This window comes from Vulpes lagopus, chromosome 17 (genome assembly GCF_018345385.1).
Source record: "Vulpes lagopus strain Blue_001 chromosome 17, ASM1834538v1, whole genome shotgun sequence".
In the NCBI taxonomy this organism is placed as follows: Eukaryota; Metazoa; Chordata; class Mammalia; order Carnivora; family Canidae; genus Vulpes; species Vulpes lagopus.
The window spans coordinates 22,952,328-22,970,343 of record NC_054840.1 but is presented as its reverse complement, the minus strand read 5'-3'; the positions used below and the strand labels follow the sequence as shown (position 1 = coordinate 22,970,343).

Genomic DNA, 18,016 nt, shown 5'->3' with positions numbered 1-18,016 from the left:
ACATTAATAAAAGTCACTGAATCCTTCACTTTAAAAAGATGAATTTCATGTTATGTGAATTCTGTATCAAAAAAAAATTCTGTATCTTTAACTCTAGACATATTGTATCCTTTCAGAAGTTTTTAAGGCATATAATTAGCATATAGGTATATGTAATAATCCCTCTCTTTTTTCAAACGTACAAGGCAATAATTTACCCCTCCTCTTCTGCCTTAACCCTTCCAAACCCCCAGCTTAAAGATGATTCATATCAACACCTACAGATATACCTCATTCTTTTTAAAAATGCATCCTTTACCTTGGATGAACCAATGCTTTAGGCACCAGCCCTCTCCTGGGAAGCACTTGGGTTGTTTCTGGGCTACAACTATTTCAAACAATGCTGCAATGAACACATTTTTTAAACAGATCTTTACATACATGAGTGTATCTAGAAGATAAATTCCAAGAAGTAAAATTGCTAAGTCAAAGAATGTGTGCATTTATAATTTTCGTTTTGCCAAACTATCCTCCAAAGATTTTGCACAAATGTACGCTTCTTCCAGCAGAAAATTATGTCTTACCAGTGTTGTATACCAGCTTTTGATTCTTGCCAATCTGATGGAAGAAAAATGGTATCTTACATTACTTTAAGTAAAAGAATCGTTATAAGTATCTTTCTGCTAACTATTGATGTCCTTTGTCTGTTTTTCTATTGTCTATTGTCTATTAGTCTTTTAAAAAGACTTCAAAAATAGAAAAAGAAAAGTAAACTAATTTCTATTTTTTAAGAGAATATTTTACATTTGGATTAAATAACTTCTAGTAAATTTGTCTGTATCAAGATTCTCTTGTATTGGATCTGTGACCTTCCAGACTTTAGTATTCAAATCTTCACTTGGATTAATTCTAGTAATTTATTAATGTTTATATGTGTAATTTACAAAGATCAGTTAACTTAATGGATTTGTGTGTGGGTGATGGGAAAGATGAAAGATGTGTTAGAAAGGTGGAAATAAAACTGAAAGCTATTTATGGGGAACGTAGTATATTTAGACAGTACAACCTGTACTAGGCAAGAAGCAAATAAGGCAAAACTTGGCCTTTATATTTGCCCATTATTCCTTAGGTAGAGCCTATGGTTGGTCTTCTCACTATAAAATGCAGTAAAAGTGGGTATGTAAAGTCTGTACATGCTGGTAGGTCTGGTGGAGAAAAAGTGGCAGTGGCCAGTAACATAATATCCTGCACAGCTTATTTGTATGCTTGTCAGCTTTTCCCAAGAAATATGTTCTAAGAGGCATATGTTATAAATACCCACCAACGTTTCGACGTAGGAGTCTTATCCTGCTGCTTGTTTGGAGCCTGCTGCAGGGGGCACAAGACTGTCCAGCTGTTGACGATGTCCCGTATTAATCAACCACTCATAAAACTTGTTCTCCACAAGTACCTGGAACTGCTTCCTTTGATCCCTAAAAATGCCATTAAGAATAAAAAAAAATGTAAGAACGCTAATTCATGTTCATTTTACTCCAGGTGATTATCCCATGAACACTTTCACGGGATAGACATTATTTCTAGTTGTCCATTTGTTCCCTCCAAATAACTGCTCTGTTGAGTTCTGTACATCAAGAGCACCGCCACCAAAACAGCAACAACAGAACGATTGGTCAGATACAATAGAAGTACTCTGCTCAGTCTTCAACTCCTATCCAAACGCTGCTAATTCTTCCAGGCTCAACACCAATTCTGCTTCCTCCACAGACCTTCCCTGCCTACCCACACTGATGTTTTCTGAATCTCTAGTTAACCATACAGCATGTCCCTGGCTTTTAGAGTTCAGACTAGTACCCTTGAAATAAAATTTTGCAGTGAACATAATAAACCATGATCATCTACTATCACAAGCATGGAATTTAAAAACAAGATATTTTAGCACCCAAGTTTAGGAAGGATATAATTTCAGAATAAAATACAGTATTTTCAGTGGACTAAATTTAGCTTTGTTTTAAAACACCACACTTATTTTTCACATTTTACCATGGATTAGGAAAAACTTTGACAAAAACTAGCATTAGTGCATGGAGCAGTATTAGGAAGCCACTCTTGGGAGTCTGTCTGTGGTGTGTTGGAGCCAGGAATCTGTATTTCTAACAAGCCCCTTGGATGGCTAATGCAAAACTAAGGTTGAGAACCACCAATATAGTTTAGAGAAGTAAATTAAAAATGAAAACCAATTCATCAAGTATTGGATCATGTGGTATATTCTATATATGACCTTTCATAAATATAAGTTGTTTATCTATCAACTAAAGTTTCTGAAAAGAAGGGAGTCTAATTCTTGAGTATCTACTTGTTCCCAACCCCAACCAAACAGCCTGGAATACTGACCTTAACAAAAGACACGTTGTATCTTTTTTATTACTTTAGTACAGCTGTAAACATGGACAGATTAATTTGTTTTCCCACGGAGTTTTATGTGAGACCAATTCTAGAAAACACTCACTTTGTCAAACGAGCCTCCTTCACAGTTTTCTGCCAGATTTGTATCTTCTGTTCTCTTTGAGCCAGTGCTTTCTGATAGGCAGCTGGAAGACCCCCAGGTATCTCTGTTGTGTCCCCTTCCATTTCAAAGGGGATAATAAATACATAGAATTCACAAGGTGGTAAGAGTCGGAAGACACTTGTGTCACTATTCTCTCTGCACACAATCATCGGATTATCCCAATAGTTAGGCACCGTAGCAAGGCCAGTCCTGGCCATATGATCCTCCAGCATTGGGTAATGGGTATGAAAAGGGGCAAAAGTTACTGTCTGGTTTCCAGAGAGAATAAGTGGGCGTGTAGGCGTCAGAATGTGAAAGATGCAACCTGCTGTGGAAGAGATGGACAAACGATGGCAAACAGCGATGACTTTAATGTTGTCACAGCTGTGGAGGTGAAGAGCAGTCTGTACAGGGCCCAAGACAAAGGTGCTATTCCTACATTTCTCAATTGTTACAGATCTGAAAAATGAAAAAAAAAATTAGGTAAATTCCACTGAATGAGAATTAGATAAAAGAATATTTGACTACAAAATTATTCTCTGATGGCAAAAAAGGATCAATCTAGTCCAAAGAAAATATCAAAATATCAGAACACTGTAAAGACTGTGCTTACCGTAAAGGAGACAGCAAATATATAAAAGATTCGTTGCAACGATGAATCTTTACATGTGCCCCCACCAGAGTATCTGAGCTCTTGGCCAAGGTCTGCTTGTAAACCTGGCTCATTACCACCATGCGGTGCATCCTAGGGGCCACATGAGTATTACAAGCAATCTTAGCTCTTTTGGTCGTCCCTTCAACTATTTGAGAAAAATATAAATAAATGAGATTGTTTCAAATCAAAGACACACAATCAACCATATGAGGTTACATATGTCTACATGTCTACATATCTACAATTAGATACATGTAAGATTTGGAAAAACTTTAGATCTAGGCATGGGGTGAAGAGGTGTTTGCTATACCGTTCTCTGTATTTTTCTGTATGTTTGTAATATTTCATAATTGTCTGTCATAAAAGTTTTTTAAGATCTATAGTTCATTCAAGATTGTGGCTAAGGTCATATGGCTAGTGACAGAGCTGGCCCAATTCAAATAACTCAAATATCTTCTACAAGTTTCCTTAATTTATCATCCCAATCCTTAATCTTTTGAAATTGCCATAATACCAATTTCATAACCCTCTTAAGCTACTTACCACATCATTCCATGAATTCTATTTGGATTCATGTCTTTAATCCCCTACATCATTAGTAAATGAGAGCACATCTTCCTTTCACACACAGTACCTTGCACAAACTGATTCTCAAAAAATCTGTGAAGGGGTTGCCCTCCTAGTACAGTCTCACCATTATGATTGGCTTCTTAGTTAGACTATACTTCTCTGAAAGCTATCAGGACACCCTTGTAAAAAAATACTAGCCAAATATGAGGTCACATAAGTATGCTATTACATTTTTTTGAAAAAACAATTCTTTTTTTTTTTTTTAATTTAATTTTATTTATTTATGATAGGCACACAGTGAGAGAAAGAGAAAGGCAGAGACATAGGCAGAGGGAGAAGCAGGCTCCATGCACCGGGAGCCTGACGTGGGATTCGATCCCGAGTCTCCAGGATCGCGCCCTGGGCCAAAAGCAGGCGCCAAACCGCTGCGCCACCCAGGGATCCCATGAAAAAACAATTCTTATTGCTTCCTTTTATAAAATAAGTAATATATGGCTATTGTAGAAAATGTTTAAATACTAGTGCTAAAAGAAGGTACAAATTTTTTGTGATCCTATTATCCACTTGTGCTAATATTTCAGTATAATCCTAAGAGGTTAGATAGCCTCTTTTTCCAACTAGTGACTATTGTAAAAACATTTAAAAGCTTACTGGAGCCTATATTCTTTTATCACCATCAAGAATTATGTAGTATGTCCTACATATTTATGGGACCCTTAGATATCCGGAAGTCTGTGACCTCATACTAGAGCAATAGCTTGGCTGAATATAGAATTCTTGGATCACAATCTTTTTGCTTGAGATTCTATAGACATTGCTCAATCATCTGATTCAAAACTGATTCGAAAATGGGATACAAAACTGATTTAATTACATGGAAACTGTTTTTTCTTTTACCTTGAAATTCAGAAATTGTGGAAGTATATTCTAGGTCTCTCTCTCTCTCTCTCTTTTTTTTTCCCCATTAATTTTGCCTGGCATTTGCCTCACCTACTTCTCTTTAAACTTATACCTGGGCCCCAGAAGTCATTCAGCACCCGAACCTATCCTGTTAGCCATTGCTGGACTGTCAGTAATAAGTATCTGATGCAATCAAAGACAAATTTTCTCTCCTGTAACTTGAAATTTCCAATTTAGAAAAATCTAATCTGCTTGTATCTGTGTACCTAAAAAGGACCCCATTTTTACATCAGTTCTCTGAGGTTGTAACTGGGGAATGGCCAAACTCGGCTGTGGTACAGAGAAAACAGGAAAGCCTCAAACAAATGAGCATGTGAGAGGATGAGGGAGAAAGAAAGGAGAAAAACAGAGCAAAGAGAGAACTGGCTGAAGCTGGAGTTCCATTAACTGTGACCAAAATGACCCAGACTCTTAAATCAACTCTCTCAGACTATTGCTGCCTTGAGGGAAATAGTCATAGACAAAAGAGAGCTGTTGCCTTTTTCTCTTTAAGTAGCAGTATTTTTTAGGTCTTATACAGAAGCTGTGTGATTATTAACACACCAGAAAACACTAGGTTCCTTAACTTGTCATGCAATTTAATACAGATTAAAATACTGAAAAAAATACCTTGGTGAGCCCAAGCCAATTTCTTTCCAGACTTAAGGCAAGCAGATGTAGCAAATGGATTCCCAGTCAAACAGGCTCTCAACCAGGCTTCCAGCTTGTAGAAAGAAAAGGTCTTCGAGATCCTTGAGAAGCCACTTTCTGCATGTAGTGGTTGCCACAGTGCGAGTTCATGAAGTGGATATATCTTCCTGGCTCTACTCACTGTACCTTCAATAAGAAAGCTGAGAGCCACGACAGCTTCTCGAGAGACTAGACTGCTGTGTGCCGAATGAAATGATGCAGTGAGTTGTTCTGGATCTAAAAGTAGTTCAAGGAGATCTGATAGATGATCACAGACAAATGCTTGGTGACTGTAATCATTCCAGTTCTAAAAAATATCAAAATAAAGCACTCTTAACAGAATAGATTTTACAAGACCTGAACGTTTTGTATTTTAATTACTTTGTATTTCCAGTTTGTCTCCTCTCCTAAAAAAGCATTTAAGGCAACAATATAAACCTTATAAAGATTTTTTAATACATGTGATAGGTATAAACAGATTCTCTCCTTTCTTAATTAATTCAGAAGTAATACTATAGCTAACCCTTCGTGTGTGCCAACATGAAGTGTTACACAAACCTTAACATATTTAATCCTAGCAACCATCTTGTAATGGATGCCATTAACATGCCAATTTTACAAATGAGGAAATGGATATACAGAAAGGTTAAGAAACTTACCCAAGGTCACACAGCTAGTAAATACTCTAAGTCTCGATCTAACATAAAAATAGCTACCTTGAAAAAAAAAAATAGCTACCTTGGGACATTCATTTGATGAAGCATTGGGTTTCTTTATTTACCTTCTCATGTTACAGGAGGAGTTTCAAATTCCACCAGATGTAACAATGCAACTGATCTTACAGTAGCTAGATTTAAGAGAAGTTATCACTTTTGGAATAAGCTTTGAGTTGGCAGATGTCTCAATGATTTGGCTCATTCATTTAACAGAGACTTCTTGAATATCTCTTATGTGGTATGAGCAGTGTTAAGTGACGAAATATGCAAACTGAATAGGACATAGTTCTTGTCCTCAAAGAACTCAGGGCCTATGTAGTGAAAAGACAATATAAGCAACTATTACACAGTGGGATAAGAACTATAGCAGAGATCTGTAAAGACATGCTATGAGCCTCAGAGGAATAAGGAACCCCTCTTGGGGGAAAAAGAAGTGCTATTTGTACAGATTCTTGATTAATGTTGATAGTTATGCAAACAGACAAGGAAAAAAGGCATTCTCAGCCTGCAGAATAGCATATGCAAAAATTAATAGCAGTAAAATTACCTGCTGTGTCCAGAAAAATGGAAGTTCTGGGTGAGTTTTAGGAATAATGCTGGGAAGTGTCAGATAAAGTAAAAATGGTAGGCAGGGACCAATCATGAAAGGCCTGTATGAAACACTAAAGCATCTGGACTTTATTTTGTGTGCCAGGGACTTCAAAACTATTTTCTGAATAGCAATACCATTTTTCTTTTTAACAAACTCTCATTTGGATACCAGAGAATATGTCAAAGCAGAGCTGTCGCTCTTCATCTCACTTACGGCATCCCCCTCACCCACAGTCGGCCTGAGGTGGCTCCATGGAACAGAAGATGAAAACAGTGACAATGATAATCAATGATGGGAGTTTTGACAGGAAACAGACATAATCCTTCTGTATTTAGAAAGTTCAGCATAGTAGGTGGAGTGTAGACTTAAAGCTGAGTGACCAGGTAGATCTAATTATAGAAATAAAGGACCCCCTAACATGTCATTATGGCCTATAAAATATTCCTATGAAAGGAAGAAAAGAGGTAGGCTTTTATTTATTTTTAAAGATTTTTTTTTTAAATTAATCTCTACCCCCAATGTGGAGCTTGAACTCACAATCCTGAGATAAAGAGCTGCATGTTCCACTAACTGGGCCAGGTACCCAAAAAGGGACAGACTTTTAAATTAGAATTCTTTTGGAAGGGGGCACCTGGGTGGCTCAGTGGTTGAGCATCTGCCTTTGACTCAGGTCCTGGGATGGAGTCCCGTATGGGGCTCCCCACAGTGAGCCTGCTTCTCCCTCTGCCTATGTCTCTGCCTCTCTCTCTCTCTTTCATGAATAAATAAATAAAATCTTAAAAACAAAAATTGTTTTGGAGGCAGAGTAAGTAAGACTTTGATGAAGTACACGTAGGCCTCATCAGAACTGGAACTGGAAGGCCATCTTGAGCCTGTTTCTCTCTCAGAGGCCAGTGTCTCCACCAGTCTGTTCCATTCTATTTTTTTTCTCTGATTACCTCATAGTTTCTAATCCTTATAAGTCCAGGTCACTCATGAACATGGTGGCTATTCTGGTACCACTGCCACCTAAGCTGTCAGCTCAAGCACCCATCACAAACTGGTAATTTCTTCAGGTCCTGGGGACACTGATTGGGCCAGGTCATCAATTCGAATCAGACCAATTTCAAATACATACCTATGAATGGGTTACTCTAGTCAAGTGTCCATCTCTGGTCTAATCAGTTGTTGGGAGAGGTCATGCTATATATAGCACAAACTAAGAGTCACCATTAACTGATGTTTACTATGCCACAAGCCTTATGCTAATGAACTACTGAATTCTCACAGCCATGCAGAAATAGGCATTATCATTCCCATTTACAAAAGAGAAGCCAAGGCTGAGAAAAATTAACCAACGTGCCTAAAATTATGTGACATTAAGTGGCAGAGCTAATGTGAATGCTGACTACCTTAGTTCAAAACACCATCTCTATACAGTGCCCATTCAACAGGAAACAATGTGTGGAAAGAACAGACAATGATTGGCCTTTTTAATACATCTGGACTTGGACATTCTGAATCTAAGTATAGCTAGGGCATCTACATGAGGAGGGAAATCCAGGATGGAGACACACTCAGGAGTCACTGAGATATATAAAATCATGGGAAGAGAAGAATTATGTTTAAAGACTATGTCTAGTGAAAAGACAAAATTGCCCCAAGTAGAATCCTGGGGGAAGAGTGGCCTGTAGGGGCCAGTGGGGAGGCTCATGAAGAAGAGTGAAAATGAAGAATAAGCAGTACAACCAGGAAGGAATTGTATCATGGAATATAAGGGTGGACAGATTTACTTGAAAAAGGAGATTATAAAAGTACCAACTATCAGAGACGCTTTTGTGGTGGTTTTTGTTTGCCTCACAACATTTTTAAAGAACCTGCACATGGCAGTCATACTGAGATCCATGTTTTACTTAAAGATTTTTTAGAATATTTTTACATAAACAGGTAAAAACATTTCAGCCTTCTTTACAAAACCAGAAAGAAGAAATAACACAATCTCTAAAACTCATGTGAGGCAGTTAAGTTGAACTTCTTGATTGTCACATAAGTGTGCTGAACTTAAGTATACCGAAGCACGTCACTTAAACATGAGAAGATATTTTTATAGAAATTTTTTCAGTAGATTTCAACTGACTTTGCAAACACTACATCTTCTCATTTACTCTAACTTAGTCAAATAAGTAGATTCAAATTCATTAACATTTGCAATAATAAGAATGCTAATGAGAACCGTGAATAATCTGCCCCCAAATCATGTGATTTTTGTGTCAATGAAGGAATGGAAATTACTTCTCTATTTAGACTAAGACTGCAAATATTTATTTTGTTTTATAAGGAAAAGAAACAAAATAGCAAAACAAAACACACCAGCAAATGACTGGCTTATATAAGTAATCCCAACACAATTTTTAATGAAGGCAAATCATCTCCCTCATAAATTGTTCCTTTCAAAGAAGGAGACCAAAATTTTAATAGTACCTTAGGATGACAACTGGATTTTTCAGTCAAGTCAGGAGACTGAGGTCTATTTCTGGGACTAGGCCACTCTTCTCCAATCAAAGATGTCCTCAGGGAGACCTTATTTAACTGCTGTATGTATAAGAAGAGCAGAAATTGTAGGGTGTCCACTGAAAGCTGTCCAAAAAGAAAAGAGATGATGAACACATGTCCTTAACCACACAAGTCCCTAGTCTATAACTAATTAGATACAGTAAAATAAATTCACAATAGCTTGCCAATCCTAAAAAGAAAAATGTAGAAACTTGCTAGCCTAAAAAAAAAAAAAAGAAAAAAGAAACTTGCTAGCCTTTGATATGTATGTCTCTGATGTCCAGATATGGGAGTTTCTAGAACTAATGAAACTGGAGTCACTCACCTTCTCGGAAAGCTAGGTAGCATCTATGGCCATAGACATTCTCTCCCCAAAATCTATGAAGAGGAGAGGATGAAGTACATACTTTTTAAAAGCATATTATTTCAGAAGTTTAAAATTGCAGTTAAAAAAAGACAAACTTTAGTCACTTGAATAAATAAATAGATCAAAGATAGGAAGAAGGAGATCTCACCAAAATACGGAGGTTACTCTAACCTAAGTGACTTATCAACAAAGTTTAGGGTATCAATACAAATCAGGAACTGAATGTAATTTTTTGGTGTATGTGCATCTTGTGGGGGAAGAGGACTCAGATTTTTATCAAGTTCTTAAAAGAGTGTTTGATTTAAAAAAATACTATCGTTCTGATAGATGGTTAGAAGTCATTTCTTATTTGAAGGAGGTTATGTTTTGAAGCTCAGGATTTGAAGCTCAGGATTATCCTCACATATTCATTCCCATATACATATAGGAGACACAAAAATGTAATAACATCTCCAATAGCTGTATTTTAGCCAACCTGGCTAAAAATGGCTATATCTAAGGAACTTAAAAGTACAGATTTTCAGGACCATCTAGAACTAATTAATCAGAACCCTATGATTCTACATATTTTTTTAAATGCTTGCCTTTTTCATTAAATTTGAGATAGCTGTAGATTCACATGCAGTTATAAGAACTAATAGATCCCCTGTCCACTGTATCCAGTTTCCCATCTTACAAAGTTATTAATACAGTAGCACAACCAGGGTGCTGACATTGATGCAATCAAGTTACAGAACATTTCCATCAACACAAGAATCTCTCATGTTGTCCTTTGATAGCCACACCTACTTCCTACTTCCCTCCCACCCTCACCCCTTCCTTAAACCTCTGACTTATCACTCATCTGTTCTCTATCTCTATAATTTTGTCATTTCAAGGATGTTATATAAATGGAATTATACAGTATAATAACCTTCGGGAATTGGCTTTTTTAACTCAGCAAAATTCCTTGATTTTATACATACTTCCATTTAACAATTATGTGGTATATTATCGTTATTCATATACCACCTTCTTCATGAGACTGTAAGATTCTCATCTTTTTCATGTTTTTAGTCCTAGTAACTAGCATAGAATCTAGCACATAACAAGCAGTCAAAAAATCTGGAGCTTCTTGAAGGTTTTATTAATCTCTGTATCTAGTATACACTACCGTACCTCACACATAGTAGGCACTCAGTATTTAATTAATGAATAATTATAATGTCTTTCCTTTCTTGTCAAACTTTTCAATTTCCAAACCTTGTTTAGATATTACCCCGTGTGGCAGAGAATGGCTAGATACTAACTAAATACCTTTTCTTTTCTTCCTGGGCACACATTTAGATGGCATTCGTCGGCCTCCCTTGAAGTTAGACATGGTATATAACTGGGTTACAGTCAATGGAATGTGGGTGGATTAACATATGCCACTTTCGAGTCTCCCAAAAACAGTCCACAAAAAAAAACGGAAGTGAAGGACTCTGAGGCCCTAGTGGGTATGGCTGGGACAAATTGTATGATACCTGTAATCATTCACTTCCACATCCTCTAGGAGGCTTATACAGCTGACCCATGGTCATGGGATTTCCCCACATCCTGAGGTAGTTTACTTCCCCACCTACCTGATTTTAGACAAGGACATAGAACAAAGCTTTAGCCAATGGAATGAAACTAGTTATAGTTTATGTCCCATCAGAACAAAAGTTTTAAGGGGCATCATGAGTTTTCTCCTGCTCTGCTGCTCTTTTCTTCTGTCATAGAATAGGCATGACCTATACAGAATACGTTTCTTCAGCCTGGCTCCCAAAATGAGTAGACACATAGAGCCAAGCCATAACCTTTAGCCCTAGCTAAAGTGTAGCCTGCACGTAAAATAAGTAAGAAATACACCTTTGTTACTGTGAGCCACTGCAATTTCATTTTTGTTTTTAACTGCAGCAAAGCTAATAATAAAATTATGGTTCCAGAAGACAGAAGATGACTAGATCCCTGAGTCGTTGCTTGGACAACAGCAGCCTAGAGAATCATCCTACCAGATGCCTTGTGTTATACTGCTGCATGAATGTGAAATAAACTGTTACTGTGTTAAGCCACTGAAATGCCAAGATTGCCTGTTACTGTAATGAGCCTGCTCTGATTAATATACTTTCTCTGTGAAGTCTTTCCTGATGTCTCACCTTTCTGGTGAGAACTAACCATTCTCTTCCCTATTCTATTTCTGTACTTTATGCATACTTTTACTATTATATGTTCCACATTATCAAATAGCACTCTTTTACACACTAACTTTCCCTACTAGTCTATGAACTCCATGAAGGTAGGGATGCTGTTGCAATCATCTTTGAATCCCAGCACATAGCACATGCTCACTTAAAAATAGTCACGTTCCCAGACTGTAACGTATCAACGGTTCATAACTATTGACTTACCTTAAAATATTTTTAAAGTCAATGAAAGTATTTTCTCTTTCAGTTATAGGGTTCTTGTAACATTGTGGCTTTGGAGGGGATGAATAGGGATTGCTAAAAGGAGGGCTAACTCATTAAAAACTGCCCACCTGGAACAGTTAAAAAAAAATGGCACGTCGGGATCACAACAGTCCTTAACCTAAAACCACACGCTGCAGAGCTAGTACAAAAATGAAAGATAGTGTATTTCTCAAAATAATTATACACACATTCATCTAAATCCATACCTGATTTCTTTGCTTTTCAACTTCATCCTCTGACATGCAGTTGGACAGGATCTCAGACCATTCCAGGCGCTCCTCTGGTGTCTTCACTGCAAGACTATCAAATATTTCAAAGTAAAGCCACGCCAGATCCTTAGCCAACTGCAGCTTCCCACATGCAATGTGCCTCCACGTAGACCAGTACAGGCGTGGGTAAGCCCCTTCCATGGCCCGGGTTCGCACATAGGTGGATATCTTCCTGAGATAGTGAAGACTGAACTTGGATGGAGGGGGGACCTGCAAGGCACCCACTATAAAGGGTTCTGCTTTCACCCAGAGGAGAACTCCGGACTGATCCATATTATCTCGAAGGACATCTGTGTGAAAAGGCTTCTTGGCATACCTAGGAAACAAAGGCTTTTTCACAAACTGATTTGAAACAAAACTCTCTTATACATTTTCTTTTTGCTGTTGTTGTTTCCAGTTATACATTTTCTTTAAGGTGACCCCCTCCCTTAACTGTTTTAAGATGTACTATGTCAGTTTTTAAAAGCAGATCTAGTTTATTAATCAAGAGCAGAATAAATTTTTGGTCAGATCTCACTATAATCGATTTGAACAAGAAATTTTGAAAAGAATTTATTTTGTGATAAAACAAAATTATCTTACATGAATTGTTTGAAGTGGTTGTTTTAGGAAGAGTGTATAAGTGCATGAAGTATGAGTTGGAATCCTGCTCAGGAAATAAAGAAGAAATGGGAGAGTCATCTCTTCACAAGAAATCTTTGCCTACCCTGAGGGACAATGCTAGTCAAAATAAAGGGAATACAATTTCAGGGTCAAATCAGTTACACATAGTGTGGATGGTGGGCTAAAGATCTGGATGTGTTAGCTGACATACAGTTCAGTATGAAGCATTAACATATGTGGCAGACAAATGCTCACATAAGCATGGGCTGCAAAAATCCATCACCTTTATTCTCTGTAACCGTGAACCTGCTCTGGCATATTCTTTGTGCTTAGTTCAGGTGCAATGCTTTCAGATTTTGTTTGTTGTTTCTTTGTTATAACAATACATAATTTTATGGAATGTTCATAACATATCTAAAAATAGAGGGGGAAGAAATCATCTACTGTCCCACCATCAAAGGGAAACTAGTCAATATCGTATTGTACTTCATATCTTTTTCTACAGATTGGATGTTAGTTTTTGAATTTTCAAACTTGTGATAATAGCATATATATATAATTCTGTTATTTTAAAAGCTTCATAGCACTCTAAATAAAGTTTACTCATCTGTTCTCCTATTTTGGGACAGTAAGTAGGTTTAATACTTTTTACAAAAACAAGATAGGCAAAATACTGCTCATTGTTGAAGCAGGGTGATGAGCACATGTAGGTTTATTTACCTATTCTACTTTTGTATAGGTTAAAATTTTCCTCTGTGGAAAATTTAAAGGTAGGTTAAAGATAAAGGGGATTTAGAAGTATAACATTCCAGTTATAAAATAAGTTAAGTCACAGGGAAGAAAAGTATAGCATAGGGAATACAGTCAGTAATACTGTAATAACTTTGTATGCCAACAGATGGCAGCTACATTTATTGCGTATTTTCTTTGTTTTGTTTTACTAGGCTCCACACCCAGTGTGGAGCCCAACGCGGGGCTTGCACTCTCAACTGAGATCAAGACCTGAGCTGAGACTGAGTTGGAGGCTTAACCTACTGAGCTATCCAGGCGCCCCAGTGGTGTTTATCTGTCGAATCACTATGTTGTACGAGTGAAACTAATATAATGTATATCAACTATACTTCAATTAAAATAAAATTCAAAGCTTAAATGTCTCATAATTACAAGTAATGCTATAATCACCATCTTTCTGCATATTTTCTGTGCTATGATTATTTCCAAGAAAATTTTCAGATGTGCTGAAATTGGTGAAATGAAGTAAATGACAATTCTAAAGCTCCTGACATATATTTCCATTGCTTTCCAAGAGGACTGTGTCAAACTGTACCATCATTTGACCAAGGTACCATTGAGTACCACTTGACCACTGAGCACTCCTCAGCATTAAGTAACATCACTTTAAAATCTTCCTTATGTGACTGGTGGAAAATATTTTATTGCTATTACTATGTTTTGCATTTGATTCCAAAAAGTCATACTTCTTTGGGGGATTATCTGCTAAATAAATAAATAATAAATAAATAAATAAATAAATAAATAAATAAATAAATGGCACCAACTGAATGCTTACTATGTTCCAGGAAGCATGCTCAACATTTTTTGTTCTTCACTTCCTTTCGTCCTCTCAAACACCTGGAAATAATGACTGTCCCCATTTTCAGCTGAGCACACTGAGGCTTGGAGAAGTTGAAGTCACAGACTTAAATTGGCACCGCCCTGGGTTAGATAGAATTCAAGTCTGTCCAGCCTGGACAAGTGTTACCAAGGTACCTTAGGAACCCAAGTTTCGGGAGAATCTCTGAAAAATGGGAGTGGATCCATAAGAGGATCACCAGAACGGGTGGCCTTAGATGTGAGGCCACAGAAGAGCCAGGTAGAGGAACGTGTGAGCATGAACCCAAAGAAGGGTGTCAGGGGGTAAAGGGCGGCTGCCTCGGTGCACGGGAAGGGGGCTCAGCGTTGCCCTAGGGAGGGAAGGGAGATGAAAGTGGGAAGATCCTAGCTTGCCCCAAGATGCAAAGAGGCTGCTCTGTGAGATCCTGAATTCCAGCCCTGGAGTGTGCAACCGAAACCCTGACCCTGGGGGGGCAACTCCGAGGCTCGGGGTGCAATTCCGTAACCGAACCAGGGCTCTCTCCCTCTCTGAAGCAGCCGCTGGGAGCGCTCGCCGCGGGGTTTTGGGGGCGGGGAGGTGGGCGTGAGACCCAGGCGGTCCTCCGGCTCCGCCGCTGTCCGTGTCCGAGTCCGGGCCGCACGAGCCCCCCGGCCGGACTCTGACAGCTGGGAGGCCCCAGCCGGCAGGCTCCGTGGCGGACCCGACACCTGGCGACCCAAAGGGCAGCCTCCCCGGCCCGCCCTCCCTACCTGGCGCCGGCCGGCGCGCGGTTACCTGCGAAGGCAGGGCCCCTCCGCCGCACCCTGCGCGCCCCGCCGCGCCCCGCTCGCCCCGCCCCTCGCCGGCGCCGCACCCACTGCGCAGGCGCCAGGCCCCGCACCACCGAGAACCGGAGGCCGAGGTTGCTAGAGCGGCCCGCCGCTGCTCCCGCGGGCTTGGGAAATTCCGGGCGGAGGTGCTGGGATCTGGAGCCCGACTCTGCTGCTCTCTGGTCGGCGCCTTCCACCTCAGCAAAGTAGGCAGTTTTCTATTGCTCTATGCAGCTACGGCCAGCCAACAGCTGCTGGTAAGGTCAGCACGCTTTGATCAGTAGTGTAATGACAATGACAGTTTACAGTGTTTACCACGGGCCGGCCCCGGGTAAAGCACATTTACGTGTATCATCGCAGTCTCTCCAAGAGCCCTATAAAGTGAAGCGCATTTGCTGTGCCGACAAGTAACCTAAGGCATGGAGACGTGAAAGGAACACAGCCCTCAGGTCACAGCAGCCGCCTAGCGAGCCAGGTAGCCTAAAGCCAGAGCCCCCAGGGTTATTAGCTCCTTAACAAAAGAACCTGCAGGTAAATTGTTAGCTTTCCCGCCACGTTACCGCTTTCCGGAGCTTCTTGGGATGCCCTCCCCTCCCCCGCAGAAGACACCATGCGTTCCTCGAAGCCTCCATTTAATGATTTTTGGCCATTTCCTGATTTCTTGGTTCGTTTATGGCCTCCACAGGTGTGGGAGTTACAAAAATAAATAAGACCGTAAAATGCAATTTAGTTTCTCTTCTGGGTGCCCTCTCTCCTCTAGTAGGCATCTTCCTGAAAGCAGTACCCTTGTCTTCCGCTTACCTCTCTGTAAGAGCCGAGAGTAGATAAGGGCTTTGGATTAAACAGATCCTGGTGAGAATTCAAGCTGCGCCACTAAATAGTTCAGTGACCTTGAACAGATTCGGTTACCTCTCTATGCCTTTGTTTTTTGCAAGAGCAATTATCACTGATCACAGCTGTGTGTCTGGCACAGTGCTAGGCACCAGGATCACAGCAGTGAACAAAATAGGTAAGATCCTTGCTTTCGTAAGTGTACATTTTAATAGGGAGAATAGATAATACATATTAATAGGGAAAGGGACAATTTCATATTAATAAGTGCTATACATTTGGGGGGGAGGGGGAGGGCCAATGCTGAATTTGATCTGAGGACTCAAGAATAAAAAGCCAGCATAGTTAGATCACGGTCGAAACAACTTTTATTCTGTGGTAGGCTCCGTTCTAAGATGCTGTTCTATTCAGGTATGACCAGACAGTCTAGACCCCTGCTGTCTTGAAACTGACGTACAGTCCTGTGAGTGTGGGGTGTAAGAATAAGGGACTCACTCAGCAGGAGCTATTTTCGATTGGCCAGTCAGGGAGGTCTTCTCTGAAGTAGTGACATTTCAACTGATCTGAGTGTAAAAAGCAGTCACCCAAGTTAGAAACTAAGGGAAGAGTGCTTCAGGCAAAGATAATAGCAAGAACAGAGGCCTTAGGGAGGAATGAATTTTGTGTATTCATAAAAAGAAAAAACCAGGTTTGCTGGAACATTCCAAGGAGTATATACTAGGTGAGGGCACAGATCCTATCAGGCTTTAACTTTTTTTTCCCCCCAGCTTTATGAAAGCACACAGAGTTTTATAAGCTATCATAAAGAGCTGGGGTTTTATTTTAAGTGCAATGACAAGCTATTCGAGGCTTTTGAGTAGGGGAATGACATGGTCTGACACGTTTGCAAAAAATCATGCGGTTGGGGGTCGGGAGTGAACAAGAGAGTGTAAAATATTAAGAGTGGAGGCAGGGAGACCACGTAGGAAGGCTTGCCAGGGGAGAGATGACGTGACCTGGCCTAGAGAGGTAGTGGAGATGTACAGCAGTGGACAGATTGAGGATATAGTTTAAAAGCAAAGATCTGGATAGAGGATGTAGGGGCGGAATCAAGGAAGATACCTAGAATTTTGTCATGAACAAGTAGGTGGGGGGAATCAAAGAGTCCTACACTGCGTGCCTGCTGTGCTAGACAGTTTACAGCTTTTCTCCCATTAAATTTCACAACACTGCCAGTAAAATGTTTTGCCCTCGGGTTTGTAAATGAAGCTTAGGCTTGACGGGGGCAAGGGAAGGAGGATGTTCTCACCGCTAAGAAGTGATGGAAGCTGAATCCGAATCTAAGTCTGTCTGCCCCCACGGCCTCTTCTCCGTGAAAACCGAGGCAATTTTCTTCGGGGCTTGTTCCAAGAGGGTAAAGTAAGATCTCCTAAGCCGTGCGTCCGCCTCACAGTTGGCGCAGAGTAGTTGTCCCCGCCCATTTCTCCGGTGACCCTTTGCTCCCGCACCCAGCGTAAGGCTCCAGATGAATGAAATTCCCAGTCTCGTCACCAGGTAAGTCCTCCCTCCCGTAATTGGTCAGTCCTGGAGGAGGAGCCTCGTGATTGGTGGAGAGCCCGAGGTGGGCGGGGAGGGGCGGGACTCCTGGACCCCACCGCCTTTTTACGTAGTTTTCTGCGACTCGTGGCTACCGGGGCCGAGCGGATGCCCGCGGCGGCGCGTCTCTCTGACGTTTCCTCCTCTAATTGGCCCGGAGCTGCGGCTGCAATTCCGAGGCCTAACTGGCCGCCCGCGCCGCCTCGGAGGTGAAGTGTACCGCGCTGATTGGCTGCGCCGCGCCGGCCGCGTGTGATG

The 18,016-nt window shown here is 40.2% G+C and overlaps 1 protein-coding gene across 7 annotated transcripts in view; it reads right to left on the bottom strand.

The window, feature by feature from the left end:
• The window catches only part of TBCCD1 (TBCC domain containing 1), a 51,541-nt gene that overhangs the window by 2,186 nt on the left and 31,339 nt on the right, over window positions 1–18,016 (bottom strand). For 2 of the 7 annotated variants that reach the window (XM_041731432.1, XM_041731431.1), the window contains 6 exons: window positions 12,263–12,641; window positions 9,147–9,302; window positions 5,319–5,685; window positions 3,138–3,324; window positions 2,486–2,983; window positions 1,301–1,451 (listed from right to left, as the gene is read on the bottom strand). In XM_041731432.1, the coding sequence (XP_041587366.1) occupies window positions 1,322–1,451; window positions 2,486–2,983; window positions 3,138–3,324; window positions 5,319–5,685; window positions 9,147–9,302; window positions 12,263–12,641 (1,717 nt within the window). In that variant the 3' untranslated portion in view covers window positions 1,301–1,321. Of the gene's footprint in view, window positions 1–563; window positions 598–1,300; window positions 1,452–2,485; window positions 2,984–3,137; window positions 3,325–5,318; window positions 5,686–9,146; window positions 9,303–12,262; window positions 12,642–14,498; window positions 14,674–15,292; window positions 15,379–17,471; window positions 17,657–18,016 lie in introns of those variants that run through there. The other 5 variants (XR_005984167.1, XM_041731433.1, XM_041731434.1 and 2 more) reach the window with 5 other exon arrangements.